Raw genomic sequence first — 16022 nt, 5'->3', positions numbered from 1 at the left:
CCTTGGGAATGGCAGAATCCAGGGGAAGATGAGATTTGGTTTTTTCACAGAGGAGATAGTTGAAAATGAAATATAAATGGATTCTGACACCTATTTGAAGTCCTTAAGCATAACATGCATTCAGTAATAATTTTTCAATCAGGCCTCTTAGTCAGGCTTGCTACTAAGTTATGGTGAGAAGTTTTCAGTCTTTCTGTTTCATAAGTTTAAACCTAGAGTCACCCAGTGAAATTAAATAAAATACATGACGTCTTTTCTTTTTCTATTACTGGACTACTTCTGGTTTGTCAGTGAGGTCTGCTACTGCTGGACTGCCTTTGTTCCTGGCTCATTCAACTCTCCTTATGACTGACCCTTGTAGCTTCAGGGAAACTTAACTAGCTATGGTTTCCTTCTACATGTTTGCTGGTTTAACGTTTAGCTCTGTAGTTTAAAGCAGGCAACGTTGGCTTGCCTTGGTCACATTGAATGAAGAGGAATTTCTTGGGATGCATATAAAATATATAATATAGTTACCGTATTTTCCGGCGTATAAGATGACTTTTTAACCCATGAAAATCTTCTCAAAAGTTGGGGGGTCGTCTTATATGCCCAGTCGTCTTACACGCCGGAAAATAGTACATAAATCAATCGAGTGCCCCCGTTCTTGCAAAGCAACTTCAAGCCTCCTTAGTCCAGTCCCCCCTCCAACATGACTCTCCCTTCCCACCCCCAAGAGCCTCTAAGCCCCTTCCCCTCCCCCTTGCAAATGCCAGACCCCGGGAGCTCTTGCGTTTATTCCAAAGGGTGGGTGGAAGGAAAAGCCCCTTTCGGCTCCGGCGTGGCTGCAATTCAACGAGCTCGGGAAGGCATGCCCTCCCCTCTCACTGTGGAGGAAGCAGGGCAGGCTGGCATCAGGCGGGAGCCGGCAGGGCAGTCCTGCGCACGCGCGCACTCCCCAGCTGCTAAGGAGTGCTCGGGGAGCCATGGCAGGCGCCTCACGCACTTCCCTCTCGAGGCGGCACCGGCGGAGCCATCCAGTGTTGGGCGGGAGCCGGCAGGGCAGTCCTGCACACGCGCACGCTCCCCGGCTGCTAAGGAGTGCTCGGGGAGCCGTGGCAGGTGCCTCACGCCCTTCCCTCGAGGCGGCACTGGCGGAGCCGTCCAGCGTCGGGCGGCAACCGGCAGGGCTTTGCACCATCTGCATCAGACAGGGCTGAATAGGGCTTGTGTCGTACACTTGGCAACTGGCATGTAAGTATTTTCCGCCGTATAAGACAAAAAATCTTGAAAATCTTCTCAAAAGTCGGGGGTCATTTTATACGCCCAGTTGTCTTATACGCCAGAAAATACGGTAATGTATATAAATAACAAACTTCCTTTTTTAATGCATATTTTTATTTAATCTTGTGGGGCCATTTTACTAGTTGACCCACCTGGCTTAAAGTAAACAGTATTTCTTTCATTTTCTTGCTTCAGCTATCTGTAACCCACGTCCCCCCCCTCTCTCACACACACAGACGTTGGCCAAGTTATACACACACACACACACACAGAGAGAGAGAGAGAGAGAAACACACAAATGTTGGCCAAGTCATAGATTACTGGATTTGTTTTTTCATGGTGTGAAGTAGCCAATTATCACACAAAGTGGGATATTAAAATCTGTTCAATCTGTATATACAAAAGGTATGCTCTGGGGACTAAATCACAAATTGAGAGGCTCAATATACAAATTAGCATAGCTTTTATACCTTTTGGAAAACCAAGGCCCATGATCATTAGCAACCAATAGGCAACAAAGTTATATAAAGTTGAGGATTGCCTTCCCAGAAAGTGGGCTTATTACTAAAATAACCTCATCCTTCACTCCCTAACTGATAAAGCTAGCAATTAAGTATGTAAAACTTTTTAGCTAATTTATCTTGTAAGGTCCCAGTCCCTTACTTGAACTTTATCTTTATCTTCTTTATCTTTATTAGACTTATATACCGCCCTTCTCCCGTAGGACTCAGGGTGGTTCACAAGGTTTTTAAAATAACAATACAACAATTACAAAAATTAACAACAGTTAAAATAATTACATTTAAACCTTGAATAAATATAAAGCCCCAATTAAAATCCAATTAAAACCCCAATTAATAATCTCAGTCCAGGCCAGAAATCTCAAAGAGCCAAGTCTTCAGGTCCCAGCAGAATGAGCGAAGGTCAGGGGCAGTCCTGAGCTCTACGGGCAGCTGGTCCCAAAGGGCAGGTGCACCCACAGAGAAGGCCCTCCCCCTGGGTGTTATCCGCTGGCAATCTTTTACCGGCGGTACCCTGAGAAGACCCTCCCTGTGGGAGCGCACAGGACGAAGGGAGCTTGATGCCAGCAGCAGGTGTTCCCTCAGATATCCTGGACCCAAGCCATTTATGGCTTTATAGGTCATCACCAGCACCTTGAATCTCACCCGGAGGGCAACCGGAAGCCAATGCAGCTCGCGGAGCAGAGGTGTTACATGGGAGTATCGGGAAACCCCCATCACAACCCGTGCGGCTGCATTCTGCACCAGCTGAAGCCTCCAAGTGGTCCTCAAGGGCAGCCCCATGTAGAGAGCATTGCAGTAGTCCAATCGGGAGGTCACGAGCGCATGAGTGACTGTGGGCAGGGCATCTCAGTCCAGGTAGGGCTGCAACTGGCACACCAGGTGAACCTGGGCAAAGGCCCCCCTGGTCACGGCTCCTATATGGTCTTCAAAACTGAGCCGCAAATCCAGGAGGATGCCCAAGTTGTGAGCCCTATCGACGGGGGGTAACACCTCACCCCCCATCATTAAAGGTGGAATGAACTGGTTCGTCCGAGATGCCAGTATGCACAGCCACTCAGTCTCGGCAGGATTGAGACGAAGCCTGTTTCTCCCCATCCAGACCTGGACTGCCTCCAGGCAACAGGACATCATGGTGAGGACATCACTGGATTGGTTTGGGGTGGAGAAAAAAAGTTGGGTATCATCAGCGTACTGATGATACCCAAACCCGAAACCACAAATGATCTCACCCAGCGGCTTCATATAGATGTTGAACAGGAGGGGCGAGAGAACCGACCCCTGAGGAACTCCACAAACGAGAGGCCTCGGGGCGGACCTCTACCCTCCCGTCAACACCGACTGCGAGCGGCCCAGGAGATAGGAGGAGAACCACTGCAAAACATTGCCTCACACTCCCAACCCCCTGAGACGCTGCAGTAGGATACCATGGTCGATGGTATCAAAAGCCGCTGAGAGATCTAATAGAACTAGGACAGAGGAACAACCCCTGTCCCAAGCCTGCCAGAGATCATTCACCAGCACGACCAATGCCGTCTCTGTGCTGTACCGGGGCCTGAAACCCGATTGGTACAGGTCCAGATAATCAGTTTCCTCCAGGAACAGAGGAAGCTGATGCGCCACCACACTCTCAACAACCTTCACCAGGAAGTGAAGGTTGGAGACCGGACGATAGTTGTTTAAAATCGCTGGGTCCAGGGCAGGCTTCTTGAGAAAGGGTCTCACCACCGCCTCCTTCAAAGTGGTGGGGAAGACACCCTCACTCAAAGAGGCAGATATTACTGCCTGGAACCAGCTCCGTGTCTCCTCCCGAGCCACATAAATCAGCCAGGAGGGGCATGGGTCCAATAAACAGGTAGTGGAACTCAGCCTCCCCATAATCCTGATTGATTGATTGTGATATCATATCAATCTAATCAGATAACCCAAGCAGAGACTTCTTGATCAAGGACTTTATTTGATTAAACTAAGCAGCTGGGTGGCAAACAGTCTGGAATGCTTGCAAAATTACGTCCAGAAGTGCCAAACCTTAGAAAGTTAGTAGCATTGCTTTATAAACTTTGTTAGTGCAATGTTGTGTGGTTGAACGGAGAGACGGACACTTGAGCTGGGTATTGATTCTTTATTGAGGCAGAAATGAAGCTGGGGCAAAGGGGTTACCTGGTGTCTCTTTATACCTGCCCAGGTGAATGGTGACCAATAGATTTAAACCTGGGCTTCCCGCCAGTGCAGGTGGCCAATGGATTTGAACCCTGGCTTCCCGCCAGAGCTGACCATGCCCTGAGGCTGTCAACGACTCGGTCTATTCAGGCTTTCCCGCCAAAGCGGTTATAGCCTGGAGCTGTCCAGCCCCCTGCTGTGCTGACATTTCCATGTATGCTTTAAAGGCATACACTACACCCCTTCCCCCATAGTGAGGAATTACCCTCTGTCATTCTGTCTCCATAACTATATACACTTATTTACAAAATTTACATATACAAAAGTTTACAATTGTTATTCCTCGGTTGCTCCTCCACCCCCCTAAGAACGCACATAGTACGCGAGGTAGCTTGGAGCCTTGTGTGGCCTGCTTGATCTTCTTGGGACTGGTTCACCTGGTGGTGTGCTGCTATGTCTAGGCTCTCTTCCTTGTTGTGAATGTTGTGGTGGATTGTGGTGTGTGTGTGTGTGTGTGTGTTGCGGTGCCCGGGTTTTGTATTCTGCTGGGTTCAGGTGACTGCCTGGTTTCTCTGTCAGTCTCCTGCCTAGGGTGGGGTTGCCCTTGTGCCCCTCTGGTAACCCTCCTGGGTGTTTGCGTTTGAGTTTGTGTTGGCTCTTCCTCCTCCGCCCCCAGTGTGTCCTCTATAATCCTTTCAGGAGCCCTTTTCCTCAGCTGATCCAGGTACCTTTTCCAAAGGAGTCCCCCCTCCACCCTTACTCTGTAGGAAAGGGGTCCTGTTTGCTCTAATATCTCCCCTGGCACCCATGGATGACCTGTGCTATAGTTCCTAGCCCAGATGGGGTCTCCTGTGTTGAAGCTTGTTTTGATGTTGGGGGTCCCGGTGTCTGCTGCTACCCTGTCTGGGTGAAGCCTGTCCAAAGTTGTTATGAGGCATCTGCCCCATCTGAGCTCCGCTGGGCTTTTGCCTGTGGCGGTGCAGGGTGTTGCATGTTGGTGTAGGAGGAATGTGGCTAGTCTTTGTTTCCAATTTCCCTGTACTATGCACTTGAGGGCATCCTTTGTCGTCCGCACGAATCGTTCTGCCAATCCGTTACTGGCAGGGTGGAAGGGAGCCGAGGTAGAGTGCCTAATCCCCAAGGTCCTCAGGAACACCTGGAAATCCGAGGAGGTAAATTGTGTTCCATTATCTGACACGATTACATCAGGCAGCCCATGTGTAGCAAACATCCCCCTCAATGCTTGAATGGTTCCTGCCGAGGTCATGTTGCCCACAGGCACCACCTCCAGCCATTTAGAATGGCTGTCTACTGCAACCAGAAATGTGTGGCCCTGGAATGGGCCTGCATAGTCTATATGCACTCTGGACCATGGTGAGTGTGTCTCCTCCCACTTGTGGACTGGTGCGTGTGGTTGTTCTGGCCGTGTCCTCTGGCATGTGTAACACCCTGCTACTAGTCCTTCTATTTCCTTGTCTAATCCTGGCCACCACAGGTAGCTCCTTGCTAGGGCTTTCATCCTTACTATTCCTGGGTGGCCTTCGTGTAATGACTGGAGAACTCTTTCTCTGAGCCTCGTGGGGATGATGACTCTACTTCCCCACAATAGGCATCCTTTGTGTGTGGACAGTTCATGCCTTCTGGAGAAGTAAGCAGTGAACTCTTGCCCTGGTGATTTGTCCTGCCACCCACTGCTCACCCATGATTGAACCCTGCTCAGAACCTTGTCTTTGGGGGTCTCTGTGGCTATGTCCCTTGCGTTGAGGGGGCATTCTGGCAGTTCCTGTATTGCCAGTATTTGGACAGCTGGTGCTGGGTCTGGCTCAGTGTCCCTTAGGGGAAGCCTGCTGAGGCCATCGGCGTGCCCCATCTCTTTGCCCGGCCTGTGTACCAATTTGCATGAGTAAGCGGACAGGAATATGGACCAGCGTAACATCCGGGGTGACAGGATCTGCGGTGTCTGCTTCTCTGTTGTAAATAACCCTAATAATGGCTTATGGTCTGTATAGATCAGGAATTTCCTACCATAAAGGTAGTCATGAAATTTCTTTACCCCAGCAACCACTGCCCGTGCCTCCTTGTCTATCTGGGCGTAGTTGCGCTCAGCAGCTGACAGGGTCCTGGAGTAATAGGCGATGGGGGCCTGAGTTCCATTCTCCCTTAAATGGCTGAGAACTGCCCCGATCTCATAAGGGGATACATCGCAAGCAAGGCAGACTGGCTGATCCTCCCTGAAGTGGGTGACTGTGGCATTGCCTGCTAACAGGTTCTTCAGTGTTTTGAATGCGTTAGCGTGTGTATCAGTCCAGTTCCAGGATGCTTGCTTGTCAAGCAACCTGTGTAGGGGTTCTGCAATAGTGGCCTTGTGTGGCAGGAATGCATGGTAAAAGTTGAGGAGGCCCAGGAATGCCTGCAACTCAGACTTGTTTTGGGAAGTGGGGGCTTCCTTGATGGCCCTGACTTTGGATGCCGAAGGGTGGATGCCTTGAGCATCAATCCTGAACCCCAGGAACTCTGTCTCTGTTACCCCAATTTTGCACTTCTCCCTTTTGAGTTTTAACCCTGCACCCCTGAACCTCTCAAGTACTGCCTTCAATAGGGCTGCCAGTACGTCCTCGGAGCTGGCTGCGATCAGGACATCATCGAAATAGGGGCAAACCCCTGGTATTCCCTTGAGGGTCCTTTCCATCACCTCCTGGAATATTCCAGGAGCCACGCTGACCCCGAACTGCAACCGGTCTACCCGGAACGCCCCTTTGTGTGTGATGATTGTTTGTGCTCTAGCAGCCCCTGGGTCTATCGGCAGCTGCTGATAAGCTTGGGCGAGATCCAGTTTAGCGAACACCGAGCCGCCTTGCAGGGAAGCCAGAATGCTGTTTACCGCAGGAACCGGGTAAGAGTGAGCGCTCAGAGCCCGGTTGATCGTCCCCTTATAGTCGGCACAAATTCTAATTTCACCGTTTGCCTTGAGCGGTGTTACGATGGGGGTTTCCCATTTTGCTCTATCGACTGGCGTTAGCACCCCCTGGTCTACCAGCTTATCCAATTCCCGCTCTATCTTGTGTTTTAGCGTGAACAGAACCCTCCTGGCTTTCATTCTAATGGGTTGCACCTGGGGGTCTAACGTAAATGAAATTGGGGGACCCGTGTACCTTCCCAGCTGCCCGTCGAACACGTCTGCAAAATCCTTGCAGACTGCTTCCAGGAAAAGGCAGCTCCGCGTCTGGTGAATTTCCGTGATTCCGATGCCCAGCACGTTGAACCACCCTAACCCCACGAGGCTGGTCCGCTGGCCCTTGATGACCAGCACACTCAATTTGCCCTCGAACCCTTTGTACTGAACCCTCACCAACGCCTCCCCCCGGATGTTAATGGGTGAATTTTGAAAGTCAGAGAGGGTCAGTCTGGATGGCCTCAAGGGAACCCGTTGACCGCTCCGTTTGCAAATCTCCTTAAACGTTCTGGTGGAGATGATGGACATGGCTGACCCTGAGTCCAGTTCCATTGTGCAGGGGACCCCTTGCAGCTTCACCCTCAATTTTATTTTCGGGGTTAGCGCCGCTGAAGCCCCTGTTAAATGAACGTTCGGCCATCCTGCCATGTGGCTGACTGACTGTCCCGGCAACTGCTCCCCGGTACCTGTAGCGAACTGGAACTCTGCCTCCACCTCGTGCAGGCTATCCCGCTGCCTGCTCCTGCAGACCGCTGTGATGTGTCCGGTTTTTCTGCAAGCCCGACACTTGGCCGACTTGAAACGGCAGGTAGACCGGATGCTGTCCTCCGCAGCTGGCGCAACGGGTAGACCGGGAGCTGTTCGTGCCACAGCCGGAACACTGGGTAGACTAGGGTTGTCTGCAGCCGCTGTGCTGGGTAGACCGGGGGCCACAACCACAATGTTGGGTAGACCGGGGCCAATTCGCACTGTAGCTGTGGAGTTGGGTAGACCGGGGGCCGTTCGCTCTGCATCTGCACTCCTGGCTTCTTGCGTCCGCCGTGGCTGGTCTTGGCTCCCTCACGTTGTCCTGGTTGGAGGTGACTGGTCGCTGCTGTCGGTTGATGGCGTCCACTTCCAATTCTGCCCCGTCCACGTCGCCGCAACCGCTCAACAGGTGGATGGACTCGCCTTCCCTCGCGTCGGACTCCTCAGCCGTGTCCCAGGCTAGGAATTCCTCTTGGACATCCCTCAAGGTCAGTTTCTGTTTAGCAAAAATTTTCTGGCGCAGCTTCCTGTCCCCTCAGCCCACAGACGATCCGGTCCCGCAGCCGGATCTCTAAATTCTCGAAATTACAGAGGCGAGCTGCCTGCCTCAGGGCCACCATGTATTGCTTGGCAGACTCACCTGGCCGCTGGTCCCGCTTCTCGAAACGATATCGCCAGGCGATCTCGGATGTCTCGGGCTTGAAATGCTCAGTTAGTTTTGCCAACAACTCGTTGTAACCGACAGAGTGGATGTCGTCGGGTGTGCAGAGACCGACCGCCAGCTGGTAGAGTAGTGCTGCAGCTGCAGAGTAGTGCTACCGCTCTCTGCCGGTCATCCTTCACCCCGTTCGCCCGTAGGAAGCACTCGAGCTGCCCCACGAACGCTTCCCACTCCTCCAGGCGGTTGCTATGGAAAAGGGGATACTGACCCAGTTGTGCCATTCTGCCATCTCGGTCGTCCTGCGTCTGGATCCGGGGCTGCCGGTTGGATTCCATCCGCGGCTAGCATTGTCCGGTGCAGGATCCCACCTTCGTCGCCAGTGCAATGTCGCGTGGTTGAACGGAGAGACGGACACTTGAGCTGGGTATTGATTCTTTATTGAGGCAGAAATGAAGCTGGGGCAAAGGGGTTACCTGGCGTCTCTTTATACCTGCCCAGGTGAATGGTGACCAATAGATTTAAACCTGGGCTTCCCGCCAGTGCAGGTGGCCAATGGATTTAAACCCTGGCTTCCCGCCAGAGCTGACCATGCCCTGGGGCTGTCAACGACTCGGTCTATTCAGGCTTTCCCGCCAAAGCGGTTATAGCCTGGAGCTGTCCAGCCCCCTGCTGTGCTGACATTTCCGTGTATGCTTTAAAGGCATACACTACAGTTAGCCAATGAAAATCAGACAACAGAGTCATTACAACATAAGGAAGACATCAATCATTCTTGTATACTCCCTTATTCCCTCTTTTAGTACATTGCATCCATGTACCTGGAAAGTCAATACAACCCAGGTGGCCAGAAAGGCCCAACAGAGACTCCACTTCCTCAGGGTCTTGCGGAAGAACAGGGTAGAACAACAACTAATGACCTTCTTTTACCGGTCTACTATAGAGAGTGTCCTCTCGCATTGTATTGTGGTTTGGTATGCTGGCCTGACAGCCGCAGATAAAAAGATATTACAGAAGGTGGTGAGCACAGCACAAAACACTCTTCCAAGGCTCGCTGCCTTGGAAGAGTGAGGAAAATTCTCAGAGACGACTCACACCCTGGTTGATACCTCTTTATTCTCCTACCATCAGGTAGGAGATACAGAAGTATAGGCAGCCGTACCAACAGGCTGAAGAACAGCTTCTATCCATGGGCTGTCAGGCTCTTGAACAGGAACTAACTCTATGTATGATTGACTTGCGAGGCTGGTGTCTTGTGCAATTAGCTCACATGGTGTAACAAGATGGTGCGTTTGTTGTCACTGTGAGTTGTGGGGTGGGGCACGAAGGGAGGCTCAGCCAATCTCACTGTACACATGTACTTTGATAATAAAGGTTCATTCACATGTTTCCCATGCTTGTATGAGATTTCCCTGGTGCAAAAGCTGATTACAGAAAGCAAGAAAGCAACAGTTAGACTAAACAATTTCCCTTTGTTCCAGTTACAGAACCCTTCATATCTTAAGCATGCACAGAGTACATAAATTCCAGTGAGAGATGTGTCAATATCTAAATATTAGACAAAAGGCTTTATTACACTATATAAATCTAAGTGATCTGATTTTACCAATCACAGATATATATACCAAACACTGCAGAGGAAAGGCATCTTAAGATAGTAGATTTGTTATCCCCTTATTTATTTATTTATTTGTTTACTTAATCACATTGATTTATCTCCTCAAATTATTAAAAAGGCAATTCATAAATCATACGAATGTATAAAGTGTATAAAACTACAAAATATGTAAATATTTATATAAATGTATATAAATACATATATCATAACTACTTCTGCATAAATTCATTTCTTTTTAATGCAGCGATATATTTTTTAAAAGTATAATGTTAAAGCACTCACCGACTTTGTGGCTTCAAGCTGCAAACCACGGCTTATCAAGTTTGACTCATAGACTTTTCTCTTCCTCTGTTAAAATTGGTTAAAATTGTGAAACTTTTTTATGATTCATATCTTTCAAAAGAAATGAAAACATTTTAACAAAAATAAAACATTATTTCAACTAATTTTATTTATCACTGAAACAAAATTTAAAATTTAGCCTTCAGCAATTAATGCAGATATAAGCAACCAAGAACTTCTGTTGTCAAAATTAAATAAAATTTGAATTACTAGATTTATTTAGTAAAACTAGTCAATAAAAATTGATTTAATTATAAAATTAGATTTTTTAAAACGGAATTTTTGCTATAGCCATTGAACACAATTTTGAATTTGCCCATAATCATGATATATAAAAGCACTTCTTTTTTTCTTCACTTGCATCTTTCTTTCATTAGCTGTTACAGAGTTTGTAGCAAACCACCATTGGCAGTTGTGATAAAGACAGTCAACATTTGCTTTAATTACCTTCCAAACCAGGATTCTAATAAAGTTGGTGTTTTTTTCCCCAAGCTGATGGTGAGGATTGCAATACATCTTGAAACCATATCAGTATTATGTAACTATTACTTCCCTATTGGTATTTCATTTGATCACATCTTAGAGGTGGCTCTGATAATCTTAAATGGGATTTAATATTGAGGAAAAAATAAGCATAGTTCAGGGATTTAATTGCAGTTTCTGACACCAGAGTAAAAATGGTTGAAAATATGTTTAATTTGGTCACTTGCAAAGAGGTTTTGGAGACCCATCCCTATTTCCATGCTATTAACAGTATTCCGTACTGTTTAGGAACAGAATATCAAAGGAAATATAAGGGTTAACACAGGAAGGAACAACACATTGCCACTTATATTCATCTCAAAACACTCAAGTGCCTCTCCTGATGTACCGTCTGATTTGAGAAGCTGATAGTTTCTGCAACTGCTGCATTAAAATGTTGGCTTTATGCATGTCTAAACTTTATATGGCTGGGTAGACTTTTAAAGAGTTATGAAAAGCAGAACAGATGGTTTCTATCCAGAACCTACTTTATTTAAATATCTCAACAGCTTTCTGTTCTTCATTTTCCATATCAAATTAGAGACTGGGTAAAAGCAGCAATCTCTTCTCAGGTGTATTATATCACAGTATGGTGGCTGTGGCTATTCTCCTCAACCTGTATCAAGATTTAAAGCATAGGACAGCCATCACAAGTGCAAATGTCAAACTCTCTGTAATAGAATTTAGTGGTGGATTAGACTGATGCTGATTCTTTGCTAGTTGTTTCACTTCCTACAAATGTTCCTCCTGCTCCTGCCATCATGAAAATACACATACTCACTTCTCCTCCTCCTGCAGTCATATTTTTCTGGTTTGGACACAAAAATGTTTTATGTGTTGTTCTAAAGAGGTATGAAGCCAAATTGCTTATTTATTGATTCAAAAATCCAATGAATAAAGTGACAAGGTTTTGTGTAGAGAGTTCCCATGCTAAAAGAATTAATGGTAATTCTGCAAAATAATAGTGAAAAAATACTACCATGTTTATTTTCATTGTGCTTTTTGTTTGTCAGTAATACATGTACCTTAATTTAAGAGGTCACTGTGAATTTACTTAGTTGAAGGATTGCTTCACCCTTATTGCAACTTGCAACCATATGACAGTGACAATGTTTCCATATGAATGTACTTATTTTAAAATATGAAATTAGAAACAAAATAGATGCAACATTTTTATCTTGATGTTTTAATATGGCTTAATACTGTTCCATTTAAAACATAAAACTTGTCTATCTAGAATCTGGATTGGTTCACCTTTTGTGGGCTTTCCAAAACATTGATAAGACTGCTATTTCAGAAATCCTTTGATGAATGACGGTCATTTATGATTATTTGTAGGACTGATATTTCAAGTAATTAAATTATTATATTTTGAAATATTATATAATGGATGTTATATTGTTTATTGCTTCTATGAATGTTCATTATAACTTTACCATGGATATTTTAATGCTATCTTTATTGTGGACATTTTAGTTGTTAATACCTTAGGTGTTGTTAATAATTGGAATTTTAAATGATTATTTTGCTATGGTAATTTTGGATCTAATGTAAGCTGCCATGACTCTATGATTCAGCAGCATATAAAGCCAAAAAATGAATAAATATAATATTTTAGCCACAAACAAGCCAAATTAATAAAAATGAAAAGCCTGCATGTATAAAATTACCTAAATTTCACAATGTGCTAATGCAATATTTAGATTGTTCCCATTTTAGAAAAGCTAAAAAAAAATAAGGGACAATACAATAGTTCTATATAGTTATCAAAATCAGTGGAATTTTCTAAAGGTTGAATTACATTTTTTTCCCATTGTAGACCTGGTCTTAAACTTGCTATAGTAAATGTTTGCATCACAAATGTTTTGCAGCTTTCCTTAGGGCACAACATTACAGTCCTAAATAAAACTAAAACCGAATGTTAGTTTTTATCATTTAATCCATTCTGACTTCAAGATTCTAATGCAAAATAGGATGCTGATCCGAGTATACATACTGATGCAACTGACTTAGTGATATTTGAGCCTTTTTATTTCCCCATTTTAGCTTTAATAATGACTGACTTGAATAGAATCATATGGAATTTTCATTATTCTGAATTTGAATGGAAAAAAACATGTGGCTGAACTACTCTTTTCATGCCAAAGAATTCCTGGCCATGGAAAGAGAGAAATATGATTCCTTTGGGGCAAAGTTTAACGTTGTTTGGCTAATCTTTACATATTACTGCAATATATGTGTGCATTTTGCTTCACTGACTTGCTATTTTTGTTCTTTTTTGTCCATTCTTGTTTTAAATATTAAATAAACTTATTGTTTATAAAAAAAATGAAGAGAAATACTGTATTCTGGATTGTTTGATTTCATTCTTCTTTTTTAATCTTGACATTTAAATATGCATTTTGACTTGGTTCAATCCCAAGAAAGCTATGGAACATTGAATTGTGATAGATCAAATCCTCCTCCTGTCTGAAATTATATAAGTGTTATTAAATCTTACTCATCTTGGTGGAGTTGGGACAGACCAAAAATGAACTCTTTTAGAAATTATCAGAATCTTAAAAGGAATCTATCTAAATTAACGGATTAAGTAAATCCAGATTAAGTAAATATTAAAGCTTTATCAATAGCAGCATCAAATAGAAAGCAATTCATACCTTTTGCTTTTTATGAAAACTCTTTTGACTTTCCTTTTTGCTTTCATCTTCATATACTAAGATAAAGTCAACTTTTCTTTGGCCATCATTAAAATACAGAGAGTCAGAATTCAGGTCAAACTCTACCTGGAAAGAACATATTTGTTGAATATTACACATATTTCTGTATCCATCTTTATCTTCTCTATATAAATATTAATATACCTAATGGAATTCGGGAATAAAAATATATGTGGTTGAATAGCTTAGGATAGCAAAAGTAGGCTAGCAGAGTCCTAGAGACAGATGTCTGAAAAACATGTCAGACTCCCAAATATTGTAGTCTATACTGAGGATGTTAATATTTCAGCCAAATATATGTTGAGTCGGTCTTCACAGTGGAATAAATAGAAAACAAAACAAGTTTTCCATCTAATATTTGATTAGCTTACTCAAATACATATATCATATGGATTTTGAAATTTTCCAAGCATGAAAAAATATGTTCTCAATAATTTTTTTGAGTATTGTGAACTGAGTACAAATCATCTATGTTCTGAGATTCTAGTCAAATGTTACAACTAAATTCTAATTCCTTACTAGATTCTGACAAAATACAATTGTTTGTGTGGCATTGTTACATAAACCTGCAACAAAGTCAAATGAAAGTAAATGTAATTACTCTTATTGTCCAAGACTTGAGAAGAGAATAGGCTGGTGAAGGAGAGGCAGAAATTATTACATCATTTGCTCAGAGCTAGTTCTTGCTGCTGGATCCTAGTTACTTGCCTAGATCAAACAGGTTATTGCATTTGCATTCAATGTCCATTTGAGATGGCTGAATTCCAATGTACAAGAATGGGCAGAGGCAACTTTCAATTGTAGTTTATTGCTACTGTATTAAACTTTGTATGTTGCATGTTCTGGGTTTAAAAAAGAAAGGTGTTGTGCACTATGAGTATTTTTCCTGGTTTGATTTTTCAGTTTTTAAATGCAAATTGTAAATATTATGTTGATTATGCTAAATTTTGCTGAATTTGCATGATGGCTCAGTGGTAAAGATGCTGAGTTTGTCAGCTGAAAAGCTGACAGCCCATGTTCGAGACCTGAGAGTCGCACAATGGGGTGAACTCCCGTTCCTGCCCCAGCTCTTGCCCATTAACAGTTCAAAAGCATGCAAATTCAAGTAGATTAATAGGTATCACTTTGATGGGAAAGTAATATAATATATAATTCGGTGGGCATATGAGCAATACAAAAACATAAAAGTAGCCTAATGCCATATGTGGTTTCTGGCTAAAAGAAGATCTTTTGGTGTTCTTGCATGCCTTGAGAAAATTTTTGAATAAACATTTTTTTAAAGTAGCTTAAGTTAAATTATGGACTACAGTTCTTCAAACAGTAGTGATAGCCATATATCTAAATGTCTTTATTTAAATTTATATACCTGCCTATCTCATATGAGACTGGGTGGCTAGTAATGATTAAAAACCATATAAACAAAAAAAAAACCCCATATAAACTATTATGTATTAGGCTTAAATAAACAACTAAAGCATTGTATAAGAGTCACCACCAGGAGGCATTGAACTGTAACTGTTTTGGTGAGAAGCAGTTTCGGCAGGAAACAGAGGTTCAATCTGATTGGTCGGCTGTGTACCTGGCCAGGTACTGGCCAGGTATATAAAGAGTGCAGGTAACCCCTATTCCCCAGTATGGTCACTTCCACCTAAGAAAGAGCTGTTATGCTGTACTCATTGGCCTGGCGACCTTCCTACTCTCCAGACCCCACTACACAACAGTGGCGATGAAGGTGGGATCCTGCTTTGCCTTAAAGAGCTGAATTCATGAGGGGATGGCTTCACGCACTGGAGGAAAGAGGCATCTTTCCCCCCCTTCTACGGCCGGCTAGTCACCACGCTAGCGGCCACACATACTCAGAACCAACTGTCTGAGTCGGCGGAGCAGGATCCAAGAACAAGAGGAAGAAGATGCCAAAGGTCAGCCAGCCCAGAGAATTCGACATCCGCCATCCTGAACGGTAGCCATCACACCTGGGGTAAGTTGAGAACTATCTCTGGGTGAACCAAATCGCCGAGGATGGCCTAAAAGCGGCAACCTTGCTTTGCATAAGTGGGCCTGCCATATTCAATTTGGCCGAAAGCCTATTTGCACCGACACCAATTGAAACCATCTCATACAGAGACCTTACGAAAGAGCTGAATGGACATTTCAAGCCCCAAATGTCTGATTTGGCCTGGTGGTTCCGCTTTGACCAGAGAGTGCAACAGCCAGGTGAATCTGCATCTGAGTTCATCACAGCCTTGTGACAGGCTGCCTGCCTCTACAAGTTTTCCAACCTGGACAAGAGACTCCGGGACAGGCTTGTGTGCAGCCTAAGAGACAAGCGACTGCAACAGAGGCTTTTCGCCCGAGTTAACTCTCCAAGATGCTCAAGACGAGATCTTGGCTGACGAGGTGGCAGGAGGTGTGGTGCAAGTGGTACAGACTCCCCTGCCCAGCAGCCCAGAGGAAGCAATACACTATGAAGGCGCTACATACAGCAAGCACGCAGCCGAGGAAGAAACTGACATCGACCAGA

At 44.7% G+C, this 16022-nt stretch overlaps 1 protein-coding gene across 1 annotated transcript in view; it reads right to left on the bottom strand.

The window, feature by feature from the left end:
• The window catches only part of ANO6 (anoctamin 6), a 104961-nt gene that overhangs the window by 86647 nt on the left and 2292 nt on the right, over positions 1 to 16022 (bottom strand). Inside the window, 5 exon segments of the mRNA XM_083366550.1 lie at positions 7097 to 7299; positions 7961 to 8178; positions 8285 to 8426; positions 10203 to 10268; positions 13442 to 13567. Coding sequence (XP_083222676.1) covers positions 7097 to 7299; positions 7961 to 8178; positions 8285 to 8426; positions 10203 to 10268; positions 13442 to 13567 — 755 coding nt within the window.

The sequence above is a fragment of the Vipera ursinii genome (assembly GCF_947247035.1).
Source record: "Vipera ursinii genome assembly, chromosome: 6".
In the NCBI taxonomy this organism is placed as follows: Eukaryota; Metazoa; Chordata; class Lepidosauria; order Squamata; family Viperidae; genus Vipera; species Vipera ursinii.
Note: the sequence above shows the minus strand (reverse complement) of the source record. Positions and strands in the feature narration are given on the sequence as shown.